At 39.9% G+C, this 20,835-nt stretch overlaps 1 protein-coding gene across 6 annotated transcripts in view; it reads left to right on the forward strand.

Annotated features, from left to right (window-relative positions):
* The window catches only part of tenm1 (teneurin transmembrane protein 1), a 2,412,691-nt gene that overhangs the window by 2,320,146 nt on the left and 71,710 nt on the right, over nucleotides 1–20,835 (forward strand). For all 6 annotated transcript variants that reach the window (XM_043704862.1, XM_043704861.1, XM_043704865.1 and 3 more), the window contains 2 exons: nucleotides 96–250; nucleotides 15,649–16,015. In XM_043704862.1, the coding sequence (XP_043560797.1) occupies nucleotides 96–250; nucleotides 15,649–16,015 (522 nt within the window). The remainder of the gene's footprint in view (nucleotides 1–95; nucleotides 251–15,648; nucleotides 16,016–20,835) is intronic.

Below are 20,835 nucleotides of genomic sequence, written 5' to 3' on the forward strand. Positions count from 1 at the left end.
AGAGCTTTAATGGCATTATATAAATGAAGTTGTTCATTTCTTTACCAACTTTTTTCAATTTTTTAAAATATCTTTGCACTGTCATTTCCAAATAGGGATCGCCGTTGATAAGTATGGATTCATCTTCTTTGTGGATGGAACCACCATTCGAAAGATTGATCAGGATGGTGTGATCACAACAATAATTGGTTCCAATGGTCTAACGTCGACACAACCTTTGAGTTGCGACTCAGTCATGGATATTTCCCAGGTAATTGCAGAGAGTTTTTCCCAGAATGGAAAAGTCAACTACAAGAGGACATAGGTTCAAGTTGAGAGGGGTAAGTTTAAGTGAGAAGTGTCAGAAAAATCTTTCACACAGAGGGTGGTAGGTGTCTGGATCACACTGGCCAGTGGAGGTGGTGGAAGCAGGCACATTAGCAATGTTTAAGACATATCTTGACAGACACATGAACGGGTGGCGAACAGAGGAGTAGAAAGCTTGTATGGGCAATACATAGTAAATTTAAATAAAGATTGAAAATCTGTGCAGGCTTTGTGAGCTGAAGAGCTTGTTCCGATGCTGTATTGTTCTTTGTAAATTCTGAGATATTGTACAAAGTCAGAAGTCACATGACACCAGGTTGTAGTCCCATGAGTTTATTTGAAGTCACAAGCTTTTGGAACGCATCCCCTTTGTCGGGTACGGTGAGCTGGAGCTGCGCTCTGAAAGTTTGTGATTTCAAATGAACCCGTGGGACTATAACCTAGTGTTGTATGACTTCTGATTTTGTCCACCCCAGTCCAACACTGGCACTTCCACATCGTTGTACAAAATAGCAGCAAGATTATAGATCTAGAATTGTTACTCTGTAAACATGATGAGGTGCAATTAAGAAGCTCAAGTCTAACTTGAAATTAGACCTCAGACATTATTAATGCTGTTTGCCTTTGCTGTCAACACCTGTGACACACTTACTTAGGAAATATAGGGCTGGTTGGGACAGCCAAAATAAGTCCCAAAAGGAGATAGGAAACAAGAACAGAAGATTCTAGAAGTATTCAGCATGACTGTAGGGAGAGAAATAATGTTGACATTTCAGATCGATAACCATTCATAAGCTGGATCTCATGTAATATAGGGAGAACGAGCCATTTTGACACTGAACTGGCTCCAAGGTAGAAGACAGAGGGCGGTGGTGGAGGGTTGTTTTTCAGACTGGAGGCCTGTGACCAGTGAAGTGCCACAAGGATCGGTGCTGTGTCCACTATTTTTCGTCATTGACATAAATGATTTGGATGTGAGCATAAGAGGTATAGTTAGTAAGTTTGCAGATGACACTAAAATTAAAGGTATAGTGGACAGCGAAGAAGGTTACCTCAGATTACAACGGGATCTTGATCAGATGGGCCAATGGGCTGAGAAGTGGCAGATAAATGTGAGGTGCTGCATTTTGGGAAAACAAATCTTAGCAGGACTTATGCACTTAATGGTAAGGTCCGAAGGAGTGTTGCTGAACAAAGAGACCTTGGAGTGTAAGTTCATAGCTCCTTGCAGGTAGATAGGATAGTGAAGAAGGCGTTTGGTATGCTTTCCTTTATTATTCAGATTATTGAGTACAAGAGTTGGGAAGTCATTTTGCGGCTGTACAGGACATTGGTTAGGTCACTTTTGGAATATTGCATGCAACTCTGGTCTCCATCCTATCGGAAAGATGTTGTGAAACTTGAAAGGGTTCCGAAAAGATTTACAAGGGTGTTGCCAGGGTTAGAGGATTTAAGCTATAGGGAGAGGCTGAATAGGCTGGGGCTGTTTTCCCTGGAGCATCAGAGGCTGTGGGGTGACCTTATAGAGGTTTATAAAATCATGAGGGGCACGGATAGGATAAATAGGCAAAGTCTTTTCCCTGGGTGGGGGTCTCTGGAATTAGAGGATTTAGGGTGAGAGGAGAAAGATATAAAAGAGACCTAAGCGGCAACATTTTCACACAGAGGGTGTAACATGTATGAAATGAGCTGCCAGAGGAAGTGGTAGAGGCTGGTACAATTGCAACATTTAAAAGGCATCTGGATGGATATATGAATAGGAAGGGTTTGGAGGAATATGGGCCAGGTGCTGGCAGGTGGGACTAGATTGGGTTGGGATATCTGGTCGGCGTGGGCAAGTTGGACCGAATGGTCTTTTTCCATGCTGTACATGTGTATGACTCTATGACTCTAAGTACAGAGGCAGAAAAAGAGGGGATAGAGAATAAGAATGAAAGGACAGTTTTTATAATGTGGAAAACAGTAGAGATTACATGACAAAAGAGGTGATGATGCCAGATAAAAGGAAGGTGGTAATGGACAAGTGAAGAAGTGAAAGTGGTATGGAGCAAGCAACAGTAGAAGACAGGAAGTTGCAGATGGCAGAATTATGATCAATGTGTAGTAATGGAAGAATTGATACTGCTTCTGGTTTCATGGAAGGTTACAAATTAATATTTCTCTAAAACTTAGTACTTACTGTCGAATCCTAATGTTTGCACGCATCACCGTTGTCCAATTTATGAAAATTAATGTGAAAAACATCCTAATTTTTTCATTTAAATATTTAAGGTACCTATGGTAAATGGCAACCAGTGGACTCCTAAAAATTCCCAATTTCCATTCACATGTTATGGTTAGGTTATGGTAAGGTGCATAAAGAGGAACCATATAGGGGTAGTGTGTAGTTGCAGAAAAAAAAATCATTTAAGACAAGAGCAAGTCTCCTCAAGGCATAGTCAAAGAATGTATTATAATCTCTGATATTCTGGTTTTCAGTGTATTTTGTGGTATTGCATTTATTTTAGTCCTGTTTTTGGTTGCTCACAAACCAGTTATCGTCCTTTCATTGTACTCGACTAAAAGTGGTGCAAAGGTTGTTATGTACAGTTGTTTTATCTCTGAACAAGAATTCAGCAGGAGCTTTGTCCAATTTTTCTGTGTTGAGGTGAGTTAATTAACATTTTTTATCTCCAAGGAATGTCTTTAAAATGCAAACATGGTGACACCAGCAGAACAGTTAAGCATTTTAATGTTGGTCAATGATGTGAAACAAACAATGTGAAATAAGCTGCCACAGGTGCAAAGGGCCCAATAAAGTAACATGCCCAATTTTTATTTCCTGGAATTCACTGGAAGGAAAAATAGTCTGGGATATATAGCTGATGCCAACCTAGAATCACCCATTTATAAACATCAATAATGGATAGTTGTTTTTATTGTGAGTTTTCATTTGCTATTTTAATGGTTTGTGTTTTTCTGTATTCAAAATATTATAAAACTGTGTCTTCCTATATATTAGGTATAAAATGTTGCTACTTGTATCACTTGGAAGAAATCTCCAACTTGATCTCATCTTGCCAACTATTCTCTTCTTCATCTGAGTCAATTTTCTCTAGTTTTCATCCCCTTTTGCTGGGGTCTGATTCAACAGGATGCTTGTACCTCACCAAACTCAAAATAGTGTCATGCAACACACTCAAAGACTCTCTACAATGCATTATCTGGAGAAATCAAGTGCAGAATGCATAGGCTTGTGTAACCCATCCTTAGGCCTGGGGCACCAATGTCAGGAAGCAGGTTTCAGTCACTGAGTTGTTATAGCCCTGGAACATATTGCCTGAAATGAGAATAGGACCAGCTTCAACCATTCCCCGACCTTCAAAGGGAATGAGATAAATCTTTTTTCAAGTTTTCTTTTAATATCAGGGCAAAAGGGGAAAAGTGGTGGACATGCTCTTTTTAACAGCTGGTAGAAACACAATGGACCAAATTGCATTCTGTGTTGTATGATGCTCTCATTGCCTGGCTGAGATCAGCTAACTCAGCACAGTCTGAAATTGAACCTAAGGCTTTACTGGCCTAGAGTGCTCGTATAAATTAATTTAACTGGAGCATAATTTCACAATGCTGATGATTAAATGTAACTTTTCATGTGTCAAGTATATGCTGAAATCTATCCTCTTTGAGTGATATATCACTGGCTTTCGAACTGTAGCCAGGCAAACCAGAAGGACTAAATGAATTCACTTATGATAAAGTGACTTGAATTACAAACATCTTTTGGCAGGCTACCAACACAATGAATGCATAACCTGACTAGCCACCAGAGAAAAGAGTGAATAGCTATAAGAGGGGCAGGTGTCAAGTTGAATATGGGAAGGCATTGATTTTTTAAACACTTACATTGATTTGTAGTAATTCCACTATTTAGGATCCAAAAAAGCTTTTCAATGTGGATAACTGTCTTCAAAATGTTCAAATTGGCCAAGTCTATAACACTTGATTCCAAATTCAATACTTTGCCTGTACTTAGCCAGTTAATCTCCATCAGAGCGAGGGTGGGACCCTACAATCATAGTAACAGTGCGTGCTGGAGGAGAGAGAGAATAAATCTGCTTGGGTTCCCATCCTGATCAGCATCCAGTAACTCCTACTGCAAGTGTGCATGCGTAGGATGAACTTTCACAGTGATAGCTCATTTCATTTATTCTAGTGTCAGTTTCTAAAATCAGGTCTGATAAATAGCTTTATGAATGAAGTATCAAGTACTCCCAATACATGTGGCAATAAGCACCAGCCTGAATGACTGCCTCAATCATGGAAAAAACTAGCAGTACATTCAAAGACCAATGCTATTTCATTTTATTTACTCTGGTTTGAAGGCAGAATATTTAAAACTAATTTGGAGTAATTTTGACTTCAGTTAAGCATGTATAAGATATGATATCAAATTGGCTACCCACTAAATATATCTCCCAATTCTTGACTCCAGAAACTGAGAACTGTCAATAACTATTCATTTCCTCCAAACTTTGTCAATTGCAAATGCATTTTTAAAATGATATAAGAATTGTATGTGCAGCTAAAAAGGAGTGAGAAGTGTACAGAAGATTGGGAAGTTGTAGATATTTGTTCAGAGAGTGATGTTAAATTGGTAGGGTGGAAAACTCAAAGGAGTCTGCCTAGAACCCTTGTTCTTGGTTTGGAGAATAATCATTCAGCTGAAAACCGAATGTAAAACTGTTGAAGTGACAGGAAGATGGATTGAGAGAACTTACAAATTGTTTGTATAACATACTGTGGCAATAGCTGATGGAGAATTTAAATAGAGGGATAGGTATAAATGGAATCATAACTTACTATGTCAAGTAACTGGGAAACAGCAATTAGCAATGTGAAAAGGCTGCTGAACAGACCATAAGACAATGAAACAGAAGTCGGCCATTCATCTCATCGAGTCTGCTCTGCCATTCAATGAGATTGTGGCTGATTTGATAATCCTCAACTCCACTTTTCTCTCTTTTCCTCATAACCCTTGATACCTTATACACATATATCTGCCATGATGAAGGCCTCCAAGTCCTCTGTCATCCCAACCAGTACTCTTTCATTGACACTCATTCGTTTGACTGAAATGGTCCTCACCCTCAATGATTTCTTCTTTGAATCCTCCCACTTCCTCCAGATCAAAGGGGTAGCTATGGGCACCAGCACAGGCCCAAGCTATACCTCTCGCTTCGTCAGGTACGTGGAACAGTCCATCTTCCACAGCTTCACTGGCACCATTCACCATCTTTTCCTCTGTTACATTGATGACCATATCAATGCCACCTCATTCTCTCACGAGGAGGTTGAACAGTTCATTAACTTCACTAACACATGCCACCCCGACCTTAAGTTCAGCTGGACCATCTCGGACACCTCCCTCCCCTTCCTGAACCTCTCCATCTCCATTAACGGTGACCGACTCAACACAGACATCTACTACAAACCCAGCACAGATACCTGGACTACACCTCGTCCCACCCTGCCTCCTGTTAAAAACACTATCCCTTTTCTCAAATCCTCCACCTCCACCGCATCTGCTTCCAGGAAGACTAATTCCACCACAGAACATAACAAATGGCCTCCTTCTTCAAAGACCACCATTTCCACTCCCAAATGGTCAATGATGCCCTCCAGTCCATCTCATCCACTTCCCGCACCTCTGCCCTTGAACCCCACCCCTCCAACCGCAACAACAACAGAACCTCCCTGGTCCACACCTTCTACCCCACCCACCTTCGGATACATCGCATCATCCTCCACCATTTCCGCCACCTGCAGTAAGACCCCACCACCAGGGATATATTTCCCTCCCCACCCATATCCACTTTCTTTAATGACCATACCCTCCATGACTCTGTTGTCAGGTTGCTCCCCCCCTACTCACCCACCAACTCCACCTCCCCTACCGGCACCTTCCCCTGCCACCACAAGTATTGCAAATCCTGTACCCATACCTCCCCCCTTACCACCACCCAAGACCCCAAAGAAGACTTCCACATCCATCAGAGATTTACCTGCACTTCTACATACGTCATTTACTGTATCACTTGCTCTCGATGTGGTCTCCTCTATATGGGGAGACAGGACACCTACTTGCAGAACACTTCAGAGAACATCTCTGGGACACATGCATGAAATAACAGTACCACTCCGTGACTGAACACTTTAACTCCCCATCCCACTCTCCAACGATATGCAGGTCCTGGACCTCCTCCATTGCCAAACCTTTACCACCTGATGCCTGAAGGAAGAATGCCTCATCTTTCACTTGGGACTCTCCAACCACATGGGATCAGTGTGGATTTCACCAGTTTCCTCATTTTCCTTCCCCCCCACTTGATGCCTGGAGGAAGAATGCCTCATCTTCCACCTTGGGACTCTCCAACCATATGGGATCAGTGTGGATTTCACCAGTTTCCTCATTTTCCCTCCCCCCACCTTATCCCAGATCCAATCTTCCAACTCAGCACCGCCCTTTTGACTTGTCCTACCTGTCCATCTTCTTTCCCATCTACCCACTCCACCCTCCTCTCCGACTTATCACCTTCACCCCCACCTTCATCTTCCTATCTCATTCTCAGCTACCTTCACCTCAGCCCCAACCCCCTCCCATTCATCTCTCAGCCCCCTTGGCCCACAAACCTCATTCCTGATGCAGGACTTATGCTCGAAACGTTGACTCTCCTCCTCCTCAGATGCTGCCTGACTAACTTCCACCACCCCACTCTTGACTCTGATCTCCATCATCTGTAGTCTTCACTTTCTCCTAGTTGATTAAAAATCTGTCTGTCTCAGCCTTGAGTAAGCTTAATCATTCAACCTAGTTGTCCTAGAGTCATAAAGTCGTATAGCACGGAAACAAATCCTTTGGTCCAACCCGTCCATTTCAACCATGTTTTCCAAACTAAAATGGCCTGCATTTGGCCCATATTCCTCTAAGCCTTCCCTATTCATGTACCTATCAAAATGCCTTTTAAATGTTGTTACTGTACCTGCATCTACCACTTCCTCTGATAGTTCATTCTACATATGAACCACCCTCCATATGAAAAAGGTGCCCCTAAGGTCTCTCTTAAATATTTCTCCTGTCACCTTAAAATATGCCTCCTAGTTTTGAATCCCCAACCTAGGGAAAACACCTTTGCATTCACCTTATCTATGCCCCTCACGATTTTATAAACCTCTATAAGGTTGCCTCTAAACTTCCTACGCACCAGTGAAAAAAGTCCAAATCTATCCTTAAAGCTCAAACCCTCTAGTCCTGGCAACATTCTGATAAATATTTTGATAAATATTTCACAAAATAGTTCTGGTATCCCATAATAAGGCTACCAGAACTGTATACAGTCCTCCTAAAGTGGCTTCGCCAACATCCTGTACAAACTCAACATGACGTCCCAACTCCTGTACTCAATGATTTGAGTGATGAAAGCAAGGGTGCTAAGTGCCTTCTTAATCACCCTGTCTACATGTGATGCAACTTGCAAAGAACTATGCACCTGAACCCGTCACACTCCGTTTGCCAACATGACCCAGAGCCCTACCATTAACGGTATTGGTCCTGTCCTTGTTTTATCACATTTATGCAAATTAAACTTAATCTGCCACTCTTTGGCCAATTGGCCCAATTAATCAATTTGAAATCTCAGATAACCTTCTTCACTATTGACATTACCAAAATATTAGTGTCATCTGCAAATTTGCTAACCATGTCTCCTAAATTCTCAATCAAATTGTTACTGCAAATAACGAACCAAAGTGAACACAATGCCAATCCCTGTGGAACATTACTGGTCACAAACCTTCGGTCCAAAAAACAACTCACAACCACCATCTGACTCCTATTGTCAAGCCAATTTTATATTCATTTGGCAAGCTCTTCCTGAATAACATATAATTTATCTTGGCGAATTAGTTTACCGTGTGGATCCAAATCAAAGGTTTTATTAAAATGCATGTAGATAACATCTAGCATGCTGGCCTCATCAATCTTTTTGGTTATATCCTCAAAAAGCTCAATCAAGATTGTGAATCACAATTTCCTTCCCATTAAGCCACGCTGACTATCCCTAATCATGCCTTGCCTCTCCAAACACAAGTAAGTCCTATCTCTTATAAATTCTCTCTTATAACTTAACCACCATTGATGTCAGACTCAAGGACTATAATTCCCAGGCTTCTCCTTACAGTATTTCCTAATAAAGCCACATGAACTACCTTTCAGTCCTCCAGTATCTACTGATGGCTGTAGATGATACAAATATCTCTTCTAGGGGTCCTGCAATACTTGATCAGGTCGAGGAGATTTATTCTCCTTTCTGTTTTTTTAAGGCTTCCAGCACTTCCACTTCTGTAATGTGGACTGTTTTCCAGACATCAATATTTAATTCCTCAATTTCCCTAGCCCCCATTTCTTTCTCCACAATAAAAATGAATGTGCAATATTCATTTAGTATCTCTCCCATCTCCTGTGGTTCCACACATAGATGATCTTTAATGGGTCATATTCTGTCCCTAGTTGTTCCTTTGCTCTTAAAGTACTTATAGAATCTTTTCAGATTATCCTTAACATTATCTGCCAAAGCTATCTTGCGTCCCCTTTTTGCCTTACTGAATTCCTTCTTAGAAATTCCCCTACACCCCCTACACTTTTCAAGAGATTCACTTGATTCTATTTATCTATAGTTTATATATGGTTCCTTCTTATTCTTGACCAGAGCCTCAATATCTTTGTTCCCTACTCTTACTGAAATAACTCCATGGAGGCTGGTATCCTGTCACAAAGTCACTTTTTTATTTTTTACACATTTATATACTTGAAGTTTATCTACATGAACTGTAGATTCTTGACACTGATCCAGCTCCCTCAGAGCTAGCTCTCAGAGTGAACAGGATGTCTGACAGTCCTATTTTTATCTATCAACCAGGACTCCCTGATGGAACCAGATTAACAGCACCAATGAAGGAACTCATATTCTGTGAGATCCACCAGGCTACCTTGTTCCAATCTCTGCACTTATCAGCCTTACCCTTTACAGGAACATAATGATCTAAACTCTTGTTATCTCACTTTTGAAAGCCTCCCAATTGCCAACCGTCCCTTTACGTGCAAACAGTCTACGTCATTCAACTCTTGAAAGATCTGTCTCATACCATCAAAATTTACCTTACTCCAATTAAGAACTTTAACTTTTATACAAGTCTTATCTTTTTCCATGACTATTTTAAAACTAATAAAATTATGATCACTGATCCCAAAGTGCTCCCCACTAACACTTCAGCCACTTGCCCTGCCTTACTTCCCAAAAGAAGTTCAAGCTTTGCTCCTTCTCTAGTAGGTACATCTATGTATTGATAAAGAAAATGTTCTTGAACAAATATTACAAATTCTTTCCCATCCAGGACCTTGGCTCAATGGCAGTCCCAGTCTACATTTGGAAAGTTAAAGTCCCCTACTATTACAAGAGAGCTATTCTTAAATATTTCTATGATGCCTCTACATATTTGTTCCAAAGTTTCCTTTAGACTATTGGTGGGCCTACAGTACAATCCCATCAAGGTGATCATACCCTTCTTATTTCAGAGTTCCACCCATAACGCTTCACTGCATGATCCCTCAGAAATATACTCTGAGTAGTAATGTGAATCAAAAATGCCACTTCCCCTACTCTCTTGCCTCCATTTCTATCCTTCCTATAACATCTAAACTCCAGTAAATCCAACCCCTCGCTCAGCCATATTTCTGTAATAGCTATCATGTCCCAGTCCTAAGTTCTCATATGTGCCCTGAGTTCATCTGCCAAGAAAAGGTGCTCTGTGGTAAAGAATTCTGAACAAGATACCCAGAATATACTTCACCACAGGCATGTCATGAAATTGGACAGTGTTCCAATATATGCACTGACCATGGACTAAGTTCCATGTATAGTTTTAACCAAGAAGATGCATAAATATTGAAAAGAACTGTACAACTGATAACCAGAATGAGAGATTGAAAAGTGAGGAGAAAGCTGGTCTCCATAGCCTTGAATGAAGGAAACTCAGAATGTGAAACATTTATGACACAGAAACATAAATGTAAACCATGATAGCGCAAATAAATAGGGTCTATTAGATGTTGCAGTGACTCTAAAGCAAGTCTTTCTGTGGACAGAAAATGATTTCCAACATACTTTTCAGCAGAGGCATTGATTTCCAATAATAGATTTTTTTTCTCTTTGAAATCTGTGTATTTTTTATAAGCTGCAATATCAAACGGTCAATTCGACACTCTGTACTAAGTGGAATAACAGATCCCTAACAACAATGTAAAATTCGGAATATGATTCTTCTCATTGACAAATGTGACATTGGTTTATTCAACACAAAGTGCTATTTTTGGTTTGCACTTAGCTTTCAGTAAGACACTGAAGCACCAATTCCTTCATGCCCCGTATATTGCCGGAGGAGCCAAAAGAGATATCAGGCTGAGGACTTCTCTTGTTGAGGCACTTTTACGATTGTAGCAACATTATATAGACAATTGTTTGTTGCTCCTGACTGGTGGCCAACAGCATTTCAGAAATCTGTTGCTTTCCTTTCATCTCGCATTTCTAACCTTGTAAATTCAGACAAAAATCTCGTATTTTACAATCGGGGTCAAACTTAATAAGCATCCCAAGTCTTGCAGTGTGTAAGTAGTATATTATCAGCCAACCTTTAATTACCTTTACAATAGACTGATTTAATCAGCACTTGATGTTGTCATAGTTGACCACGAGGATAAACAATGTTAAGGGGGATTTGTAATTAAGTAATGCTATATATAACTTCGCTGAAGTTTCAAATAACAGTACTCTTGTGGCCTGGTATGATAATGAGTATTGTGAGGTTCAATGATAGTAAGTATTATTCTTCATTCATGGGATGTGTGCGTCACTGGTCAGGCCAGCATTCACTATCCATTCCTAATTGCCCCAGAGGGCAGTTAAATGTCAACCACATTGTTGTGGTCTTGAGTCACATGTAGCCAGGCCAGGTAAGGATGGCAGCTTCCTTGCTAAAAGGACATTAGTTTGTTTTCCAAATAATGAACACCGATTTCATGGTCACCATTAGACTCTTGACACCAGAATTTTACTGGATTCACATTCTACCATCAGTCACAGCGAGATTCAAACCTGTGTCCCCAAAACTTTCCCAGGGTCTCGGGATTAATGGTCTAGCGATAATACCAATAGATCTTCACAGACATGCATTTTAATGGAGGTAGACAATCTCAAAATCTTAAAGAAATGTTTTGACTTTGAATTACTTTTTGTTTACTATATAGTTCATTTCAGAGCCACTGGGATTCTATGGTATCAGTTATTGTTAATGCATTCTGCATCCTATTGCATTTGTTTTCTCTCTGAAGCCTGAGAAATAATTTACCCCATGCTTCCCAGTACAAAGATGGGTTATAACAATTCCTGGATTTACATCTATTAATTTCATTGCAATATCTGGTGCTATGATGTTGTGGCCATAACAGAGACATGGGTTTCTCGGGGCAGGAATGGTTGCTGGACGTTCCGGGGTTTAGAGCATTTAAAAAGAATAGGGAGGGCAAAAAAGAGGAGAGGGTGTAGCACAACTAATCAGAGAGGGTGTCACAGCTACAGAAACTTCCACTGTCGAGGAAGATCTGTTTACCGAGTCAGTATGGGTGGAAATTAGGAACAGCAAGGGAGCAGTCACCTCGTTAGGGGTTTACTACAGGCCCCCCAATAGCAGCAGGGAGATTGAAGAAAGCATAGGTCGACAAATTTTGGAAAAGTGGACGTAGTAGGGTTGTTGTAATGAGTGACTTTAACTTTCCCAATATTGATTGGAAACACATTTGAGCAGAAGATTTGAATGGAGCTTTTTTTGTAAGGTTTCCTAACTCAGAATGTTGACAGGCCAACGAGGGGAGAGGCCATTCTTGACTTGGTGCTCGGAAACGAGCCAGGGCAGGTATCAGATCTTGTGGTGCGAGAGCATTTTGGTGATAGTGACCACGACTGCCTCACATTCCACATTACTATGGAGAAGGAGAGGATGAGGCAAAATGGGAGGATATTTAATTGGGGAAGAGGAAACTATGATGCGATTAGACATGAGTTAGGAAGCATGGACTGGGAGCAATTGTTCCATGGTAAAGGCACTATAGACATGTGGAGACTGTTTAAGGAACAGTTGTTGTGAGTGATGAATAAATATGTCCCTCTGCGACAGGCAAGAAGGGGAAAAATAAAGGAACCTTGGATGACGAGAGCGGTGGAGCTTCTCATTTAAAGGAAGAAGATAGCTTACATAAGATGGAAGAAGCTAGGGTCAAGCTCAGCTCTAGAGGATTACAGGTAGGCGAGGAAGGAGCTCAAAAATGGTCTGAGGAGAGCCAGGAGGGGGCACGAGAAAGGCTTGGCAGAACGGATTAGGGAGAACACAAAGACATTTTACACTTATGTGAGGAATAAGAGAATGGTCAAAGAAAGAGTAGGGCCGATCAGGGGTAGCATAGGGAACTTGTGTGTGCAGTCTGAGGTGGTAGGGGAAGCCCTAAATGAGGTTTTTGCTTCTGTCTTTACGAAACAAACGAACTTTGTAGTGAATGAAACCTTTGAAGAGCAGGTGTGCGTGTTGGATAGAGATAGAGGAAGCTGATGTGCTGAAAATTTTGTCAAACATTAAGATGGACAAGTCGCCCAGTCAACACGGCTTTGTGAGGGGCAGGTCATGCCTCACAAACCTTATCGGGTTCTTTGAGGATGTGACTAGAAAAGTTGATGCGGGTCGAGCTGTGAATGTGGTGTATATGGGTTTCAGGAAGGTATTTGATAAGGTTCCCCATGGTAGGCTCATTCAGAAGGTCAGGAGGAATGGGATACAGGAGAACTTAGCTGTCTGGATACAGAATTGGCTGGCCAACAGAAGACAGCATGTGATAGTAGAAGGAAAATATTCTGCCTGGAAGTCAGTGGTGAGTGATGTTCCACAGGGCTCTGTCCTTGGGCCTTTACTGTTTGTAATTTTTATTAATGACCTGGATGAGGGGATCGAAGGATGGGTCAGCAAGTTTGCAGACGACACAAAGGTTGGCGGTGTCGTTGACAGTATAGAGTGCTGTTGTAGGCTGCAGCGGGACATTGACAGGATGCAGAGATGGGCTGAGAGGTGGCAGATGGAGTTCAACCTGGATAAATGCGAGGTGATGCATTTTGGAACGTCGAATTTGAAAGCTGAGTACAGGATTAAGGATAGGATTCTTGGCAGTGTGGATAAACAGAGGGATCTTGGTATGCAGGTACATAGATCCCTTAAAATGGCCACCCAAGTGGACAGGGTTGTTAAGAAAGCATATGGTGTTTTGGCTTTCATTAACAGGGGGATTAAATTTAAGAGTCGTGAGATCTTGTTGCAAATCTATAAAACTTTGGTTAGACCGCACTTGGAATACTGCGTCCAGTTCTGGTCGCCCTATTATAGGAAAGATGTGGATGCTTTGGAGAGGGTTCAGAGGAGGTTTACCAGGATGCTGCCTGGACTGGAGGGCTTATCTTATGAAAAGAGGTTGACTGAGCTCAGACTTTTTCCATTAGAGAAAAGGAGGAGGAGAGGGGACTGAATTGAGGTATACAAGATAATGAGAGGCATAGATAGTCTCTGGCTATTGACTCTATTTCCCAGGGCAGAAATGGCTAACATGAGGGGTCATAGATTTAAGCTGGTTGGAGGAAAGTATAGAGGAGATGTCAGAGGCGGGATCTTTACACAGAGAGTTGTGAGAGCATGGAATTCGTTGCCAGCAGCAGTTGTGGAAGCAAGGTCATTGGGGACATTTAAAAGACTGCTGGACATGCATATGGTCACAGAAATTTGAGGGTGCATACATGAGGATCAATGGTCGTGGGCTGAAGGGCCTGTTCTGTGCTGTACTGTTCTATGTTCTATGTTCTATCTAACTGTGGTGTTCTTTTGACTTGACTTGCATATTACTTTTCAAATAGCAACAACTTTGACTCTAGAATGATGAGCTTGCAATATACAATTCCCCTTTTCTTTTTGAATTACTTTAAGAACCCTGTCATTATTCATTTTCAATCTGTTTCAATTGTAGTGTAACTCAATTGCCTCCAGTCATTTGCTTCCTTCACTGCTCAGAACAACCCATTTCTGCATCTATTCAATGCTTAACCGTAAATAACACTTAGACATTCTGAGCTGGATTTTCTGCCTATTGACTGTTAATTTAAAATGACCTCTTAACACCGGCACAACTTTACAGTTACATAAAAATGTTTCCATCTGGTTAACTGTCATTTTTGTAATTTTTATCCTTAGTTTAATACCTTTCTTATTTCAATCATTATTAGATGACCCAAGTGAGCATTAACTTGTCTTATTTCCATATGTTTCATTTATAGCTAAATTTAGGAGAGGAACTGTCAATGTATTTGTTGCTGTTAAAATTTTACAATTTTGGGTGCATTCACATCAAATTCATAACGGACTCCCTTTTCAAATCACCAACAAGGTGAAAAGAAGTAAAAGAGATGAAGTAAATTTTTTTAACTCATAGTTAGTTGACAGTTAAGACCAGGTTATAAACAATAGATGATGGCTGAAGGAATGAAATATTGACATAACAATTTTTTTTCCCCATTGAAAAGATATTGGCATTAAAATCCTAATTCAAATAATTTACAACATGAACTGATGTTTGGTAATAGTGCATATCCAGCTGTACCACAGCCACATAAAGGGAATCAGATTTGGGTAAACAATCATTTTGTTTCCTACAGAAGCTCAGACTTATAATGATCAGTTATATATGCTCAGATGACTAACGTGATCTGAACTACTTAGAATCTCTCACTTTACTTAAAAATGCATTTTTTAGCTTCTTTAACTTCAGTTGTTTCTCAAAATTGAATGCTTGTTGCTTTTAAATTACAAATCATTTTCTCTCTCACTTCAAAATGAACTTTCCTACTCCCTCTCAAAGGGTATTTAGTACTAAGAGTGTTAGAGTTAGTTAAATAAGCTAAAAAAGATTCAGATCCATATAATATTGACATTTCCAAAAGTTTTGGATCTGATGCACAAGTACCAGGTGATTGTAACAGTCAGAATTTGTCAAAAGTATTGAAAAAATCTGTCTGTAGATAATCGAAAGATTTATGAACAAAAATTGAAAGAAAATCCACAGTTGCCCTTTGCACAAATAGCTTTTCAAAAAATGGACAGCAAAATTTGTTGTCCTGAAACAGTTCATTGATCATTTCAAGTCCAAATTATTTCTCTTCACAGGTGCGTCTTGAATGGCCGACTGACCTTGCTGTTAACCCCATTGATAATTCGCTCTACGTGCTCGACAACAACATCGTACTGCAGGTCTCAGAAACCAGTCGTGTGCGGATTGTCGCAGGCCGGCCTATCCACTGCCAGGTACCAGGCATCAACCATTTTCCAATGAGCAAAGTGGCTATTCACTCTACTCTGGAGTCAGCCAGAGCTATTGCTGTTTCTCACAGTGGAGTGCTGTACATAGCAGAGACAGATGAGAGAAAGATCAACCGCATACAACAGGTCACGACCAATGGTGAGATCTTCATATTTGCCGGCACATCAACAGAATGTGATTGCAAGATTGATCCCAACTGCAACTGTTTCTCAGGTAATGCTGTAATCAGTCAAGATTTGTTAAGAAACCATTTAGTAATCCAGTGATTTGTGGTTACATTGCATTTACACACCATTCTTCTCAACATGCCCATGCTAAAGTTTATGCTTAATAAGCCATATGATGTTTAGCTATACTTCTATGAAATTAATTGAATGGCTGAAAAGTATTTGTTTGTTGAATGAGGTCCATTCCTATCAATGGAAATTCTAGTTATGAATAATCCAATAATTTGGGAAATTAAAAACTAAATGGCAAATGTTTATTATCCAAACAATAAAAACAAGAAATGCTTTTCTTTTCATCAATTCACACACTAATTGTAAATATTCTTTCAATCTGGTTATAAAATTCTCACTTTTTCTCTGTGAAACTATTTCCCATCAGACTTTCCTAACTGCAACCTCTTCCCCATTGTCCTTTCCTTCCCACTTTGAGCTTCAAAAAAGATGAATCATGGTTAGTTCAAACATTCATAATGATCACACCAGAATCTATGATAGTTTGTTACTTTACTGTCAACAGCAGTGTAACATGTTATTGCATATTTTTATGGAGATAGATTTATAATTAAATTGCCCAGTTTAAAAAAACAGTTGTGTAGTTTGGATCTTTTTAATCCATAATGTTCTTTCTCAGTATCCATTTATTTTGATCAGATTTTTTCTGGTTATTTGGACAGAAGACACAGGAGGCAGTACAGAATTATCCCACTATATTTTTAAAGCTGGATCAATTGAACATTGTAGTAGAGAAGAATTAATGTTGATTAAGTTTGTCAAGTTTTGGAAACGCCAAAACTATTGTGGACAAAGATCATGATCTTAGTTCTGAGAATTGCTTTTCTTCCAATAAGTATTTATATAATCATAAATATTTCTACATCATAATAATCAAAATTAAGAATAAAAATAATCCCCTTTTGGAGTTAAGCTTACAATATATAAGGTTGAATGCAATATCGAATTTCATTTGTTGATTTCTTAATGTTTTAATGATGTCACTGCAATAATTTATTTTACACTGAATCCATCTTACAGAGTCTCTAATTTTATTTGTTTCACAGGCATAAGAATATATTTCCCTTTAAATGTTAAAACTAGCCCATTGATGCAGCCCAGTATTTCTAGTGATTCAACAGTTGCCAATCCTGAGAACCTAGGTGGAATTGATAAGGTCAAGGTTTGTTTTATATTGTTGTGTCTAATGTGGCACAGATTAAAAGTGGAACTAAGGCTAATGACCTGTAAGCATTCATCTCATCATTTCTATTTCTACGACTCTCCAATCCTAGTTCGGTTCATTGGAAAAATTTGTATCAAGTAGTACCTCTGTTAGTAACTCTGGACCCTAAAGAAAATTTTGCTCTTCGGTTATGTCAGAATTGCAAACATTATTTTGCACTTAACCAGAACGTATAAGCTTCAGGAAATGATTTCTCCAACTATTTTGCCATATTTGGATATCTAGTACACATCTACGTGGCCATGGAATGTGACCGAGATCACCAACTGTTCCCTGGAAGCGTTCCATGATTAGTCCTCACTAAGATGTTTCATCAGCACAGATTTGAAAACTGTCATTGAAATTGTTCCAATTACTTAATTTTTAATTTAGACAATTGTTAGAGAATATATTTGTAGTGTCCTCTTTATTCTTGGAAAGAGGAGCTTGAAATTCATCCAACTACCCCAAATCCTTTGTAAATGGCTTCTGCATGTTAGGAGATTTACTTGAAATAAGGGAGGTAGCACGTAGTAGATCATTACCACTTCTCACAGTGATGTGCATCATGGTTTAAGAACTTACAGATGAGATTCAGGGGAATCAGTTATTATATCTGTTATAGAAATGATGACTTTGCACATAATCAGATTATAAAAGAGTATTAGAGTGAAGATATTACATTGTAAGGAATTTGCCGAACTATTTAGATTTTTGTTACATATTAGAAGAAAAAGGAATCCACTTGTTGTTTCTCATTATTTTTTGAATGTATCTTTTGTATTACTCCATTCTCACTCTTCCTTATCCCTGACCACATGGTCATCTCACCCCACGCCTAATTTTACAAGAGTGAGAATTAACCAGCGCACCCCACAATTAGTTCTTTATGGAAATTGATCCCATCTTGTTCCCATGCATACATATATGACTAGAAGGCTCTAAATTCAATACGTAGCATGTGCTGTGTAAACTACTGTCAACTGGCATGACAGTAGTGGGTGATACATACATAGGTTTGCTGCTCCTGATTTCTGTCCAGTGATCCGTACAGTATAATGTTTGTGCGTGAACAACAGGTAAAAACAAGATCAGGTTCATCTGTCATGCCATCCTCATTTAAGCAGCTGTCAGCATATGCCTTTGGGGTTGACATATAAAGAATGGCTAGTTAGTCAGAAGTGCTGGAGGACTGGTTGTGTATACAGAATGAAACGCATGCAAGAATCAGAAGAAGAGGGAATAAAATTGAAACAGCGTTGTGATTGTATTTCCATGATGCAGAACTGTGGTCTATTTTAAATGACTGGCATGAAACTGTCAAAGAGTGAAACAGATTTCTTTGTACTGTGGGTGATATAATACAGTAAGTTTGATAAAATATTGCCTGTGGGTTTAAGCTACTTATAGACGTTGCTGAGTTGTATCTCCTCCTTAGAAAAATAATTATGCCTCAAATTTCAAATTAAAAGCTGTAATACTTCGTACAGCAGATCTGTTAGCGTAGTTATGCATCATTTATAAGCAAGGAGATGAATTTTTCCATTGGCTGTAGCCTGTGTTGATATTGCAGCCAAATATAAATGGTGGTTTGTTCACCACATTTCACTACACTGTATACAATCTCTCCTTTATCCCTCCTGAAGGTTGTCACTTGCATGCAAGTCTTTGCTCCAAATGGTTCACAGACAGACTCTGATAGGCTATTGAAATAACTATTCTGTACCAGTAAGCACAGCAAGATGTGGTCAAACGGCCTTGTGAGGCCAGAAAAAAGCATTCGTAACAGTGGGCTCTGTGATTATGACCATGAGGATTATCAAATCAAAACAATTTCTTGCTATCATCCTCACTCCAAAGAAGGCTATATTTCTCAATGAAATATTTCTATATCATAAGGTATACTCTCATAATTTTTCAGTAAACTGCTGCAGAACTAGTTGAAGTACTAACAAAGTACTTGATCCAACAGAATTGGCTTCAGCCCGTGTGGAATGAAGGAAATAGCAGCCCAGGGTTCTGATGCCTGCACTGAAACGCTCTTAGCCAAATTTAATGTCGAGTTTGATTGTGATTCCCATTAAAATGTCAAATAACCTGCTGATGGTTGCTGTTCAGCTTTTCACCAAAAGAATGAACATTTTGTGCTCTGCTACCATTCGCCATTCTGACCCCCAGCAAGTCTCCACACTTTGAGAAAATTGCAAGTGGCTAAATTCTAAAAGCCATAAATAGTAAAGGAAGCATGAAAGTAGGGACCAGAAGAGTTAGTTTCAAGTCCTGCTCTAGAATTTGATAGTCAAATTCTTAACACATTCCAAATTTAGCCAAACTGCTTGAGTATCAACCCATAAATACTTCAATCAGATGCTGATATTCGGTAGCAGAAATGAGAGAGATTCCTGGTCAGCCATGGTATGGCAAGAAAGGCCTCGACAATCACTGTTCATTGTTGTGGATGATAATATACATGCACATGTGGTCACAGCAACACAGTGAGAGAAACAAAGCTCAGTCACTTCAATAATTTCAGTCCGAGACAAGATCTGAATCAGTAGTGTCATTTATTATACTCTTGCAAGAGGGTGTGGTGTCCACTGTCCACAAGGCAGGGACACACACACACTGAATTCAACTAGTACACAACATTTATGTAATTTGGTTCCTATTCTCTCCTCCCATTGCTCCTCCCCTGTTTACATCTCCCACCTCTCTCAGACCGGTGCTCATTACTCTTGTTCATCTCTTGCCTTATCCGGCCTTGTCTGTGACAAAATGCTTATTCTGGCCTCACAAGGCCGTTTGACCACATCCTGCTGTGGTCCATTGTTAGGTATATCCTCCCTTACTTGTTATGACCTTATGACCTCATGACTTCTTGATTGTGGTTTGTTCTTGTTTTTGCAGAAGCGGGAAACAGATGCTTATAACTACTGTTTGTATAGGCATACCTAGCTTAACCCCCTCCCCGCACAGCACCTTTTCTATTTGTCTGTAACATCTATCATTCTTTGCAGGCACATTTCAGCTAATACAAAAACAATTATGTATTTCCTTCACATAGTTTCCATTGTTGTTGACTCAGCTCTTGGCTGAAACAATTATACACTCGTGCGAGTGCATTTACCTTGCATAAGTAAGTATGATTGCAGAAGTAACACTACTTTACCTATATCCCACAACAGGATAAAGTTGACTGGGTGGGTGCCTGGATCAGACTGGTGCCAACAGCATGGGGTTTGATCCTCTTTTAGTTGTTGCAGATACAGGACCTGCTCTACTTTTCTACCTTTAGTAACAGTCAACTGCCTTCCGGAGAAGGTAAAAACAATGACTGCAGATGCTGGAAATCAGATTCTGGATTAGTGGTGCTGGAAAAGCACAGCAGTTCAGGCAGCATCAGAGGAGCAGTAAAATTGACATTTCGGGCAAAAGCCCTTCATCAGGAATATAGGCAGAGTGCCTGAAGGGTGGAGAGATAAATGACAGGAGGGGGTGGGGGAAGGGAGAAAGTAGCATAGAGTACAATGGGTGGATGGGGGTGGGATGAAGGTGATAGGTCAGAGAGGAAGGTGGAGTGGATAGGTGGA

The sequence above is a fragment of the Chiloscyllium plagiosum genome, chromosome 15, assembly GCF_004010195.1.
Source record: "Chiloscyllium plagiosum isolate BGI_BamShark_2017 chromosome 15, ASM401019v2, whole genome shotgun sequence".
Taxonomy (NCBI): domain Eukaryota; kingdom Metazoa; phylum Chordata; class Chondrichthyes; order Orectolobiformes; family Hemiscylliidae; genus Chiloscyllium; species Chiloscyllium plagiosum.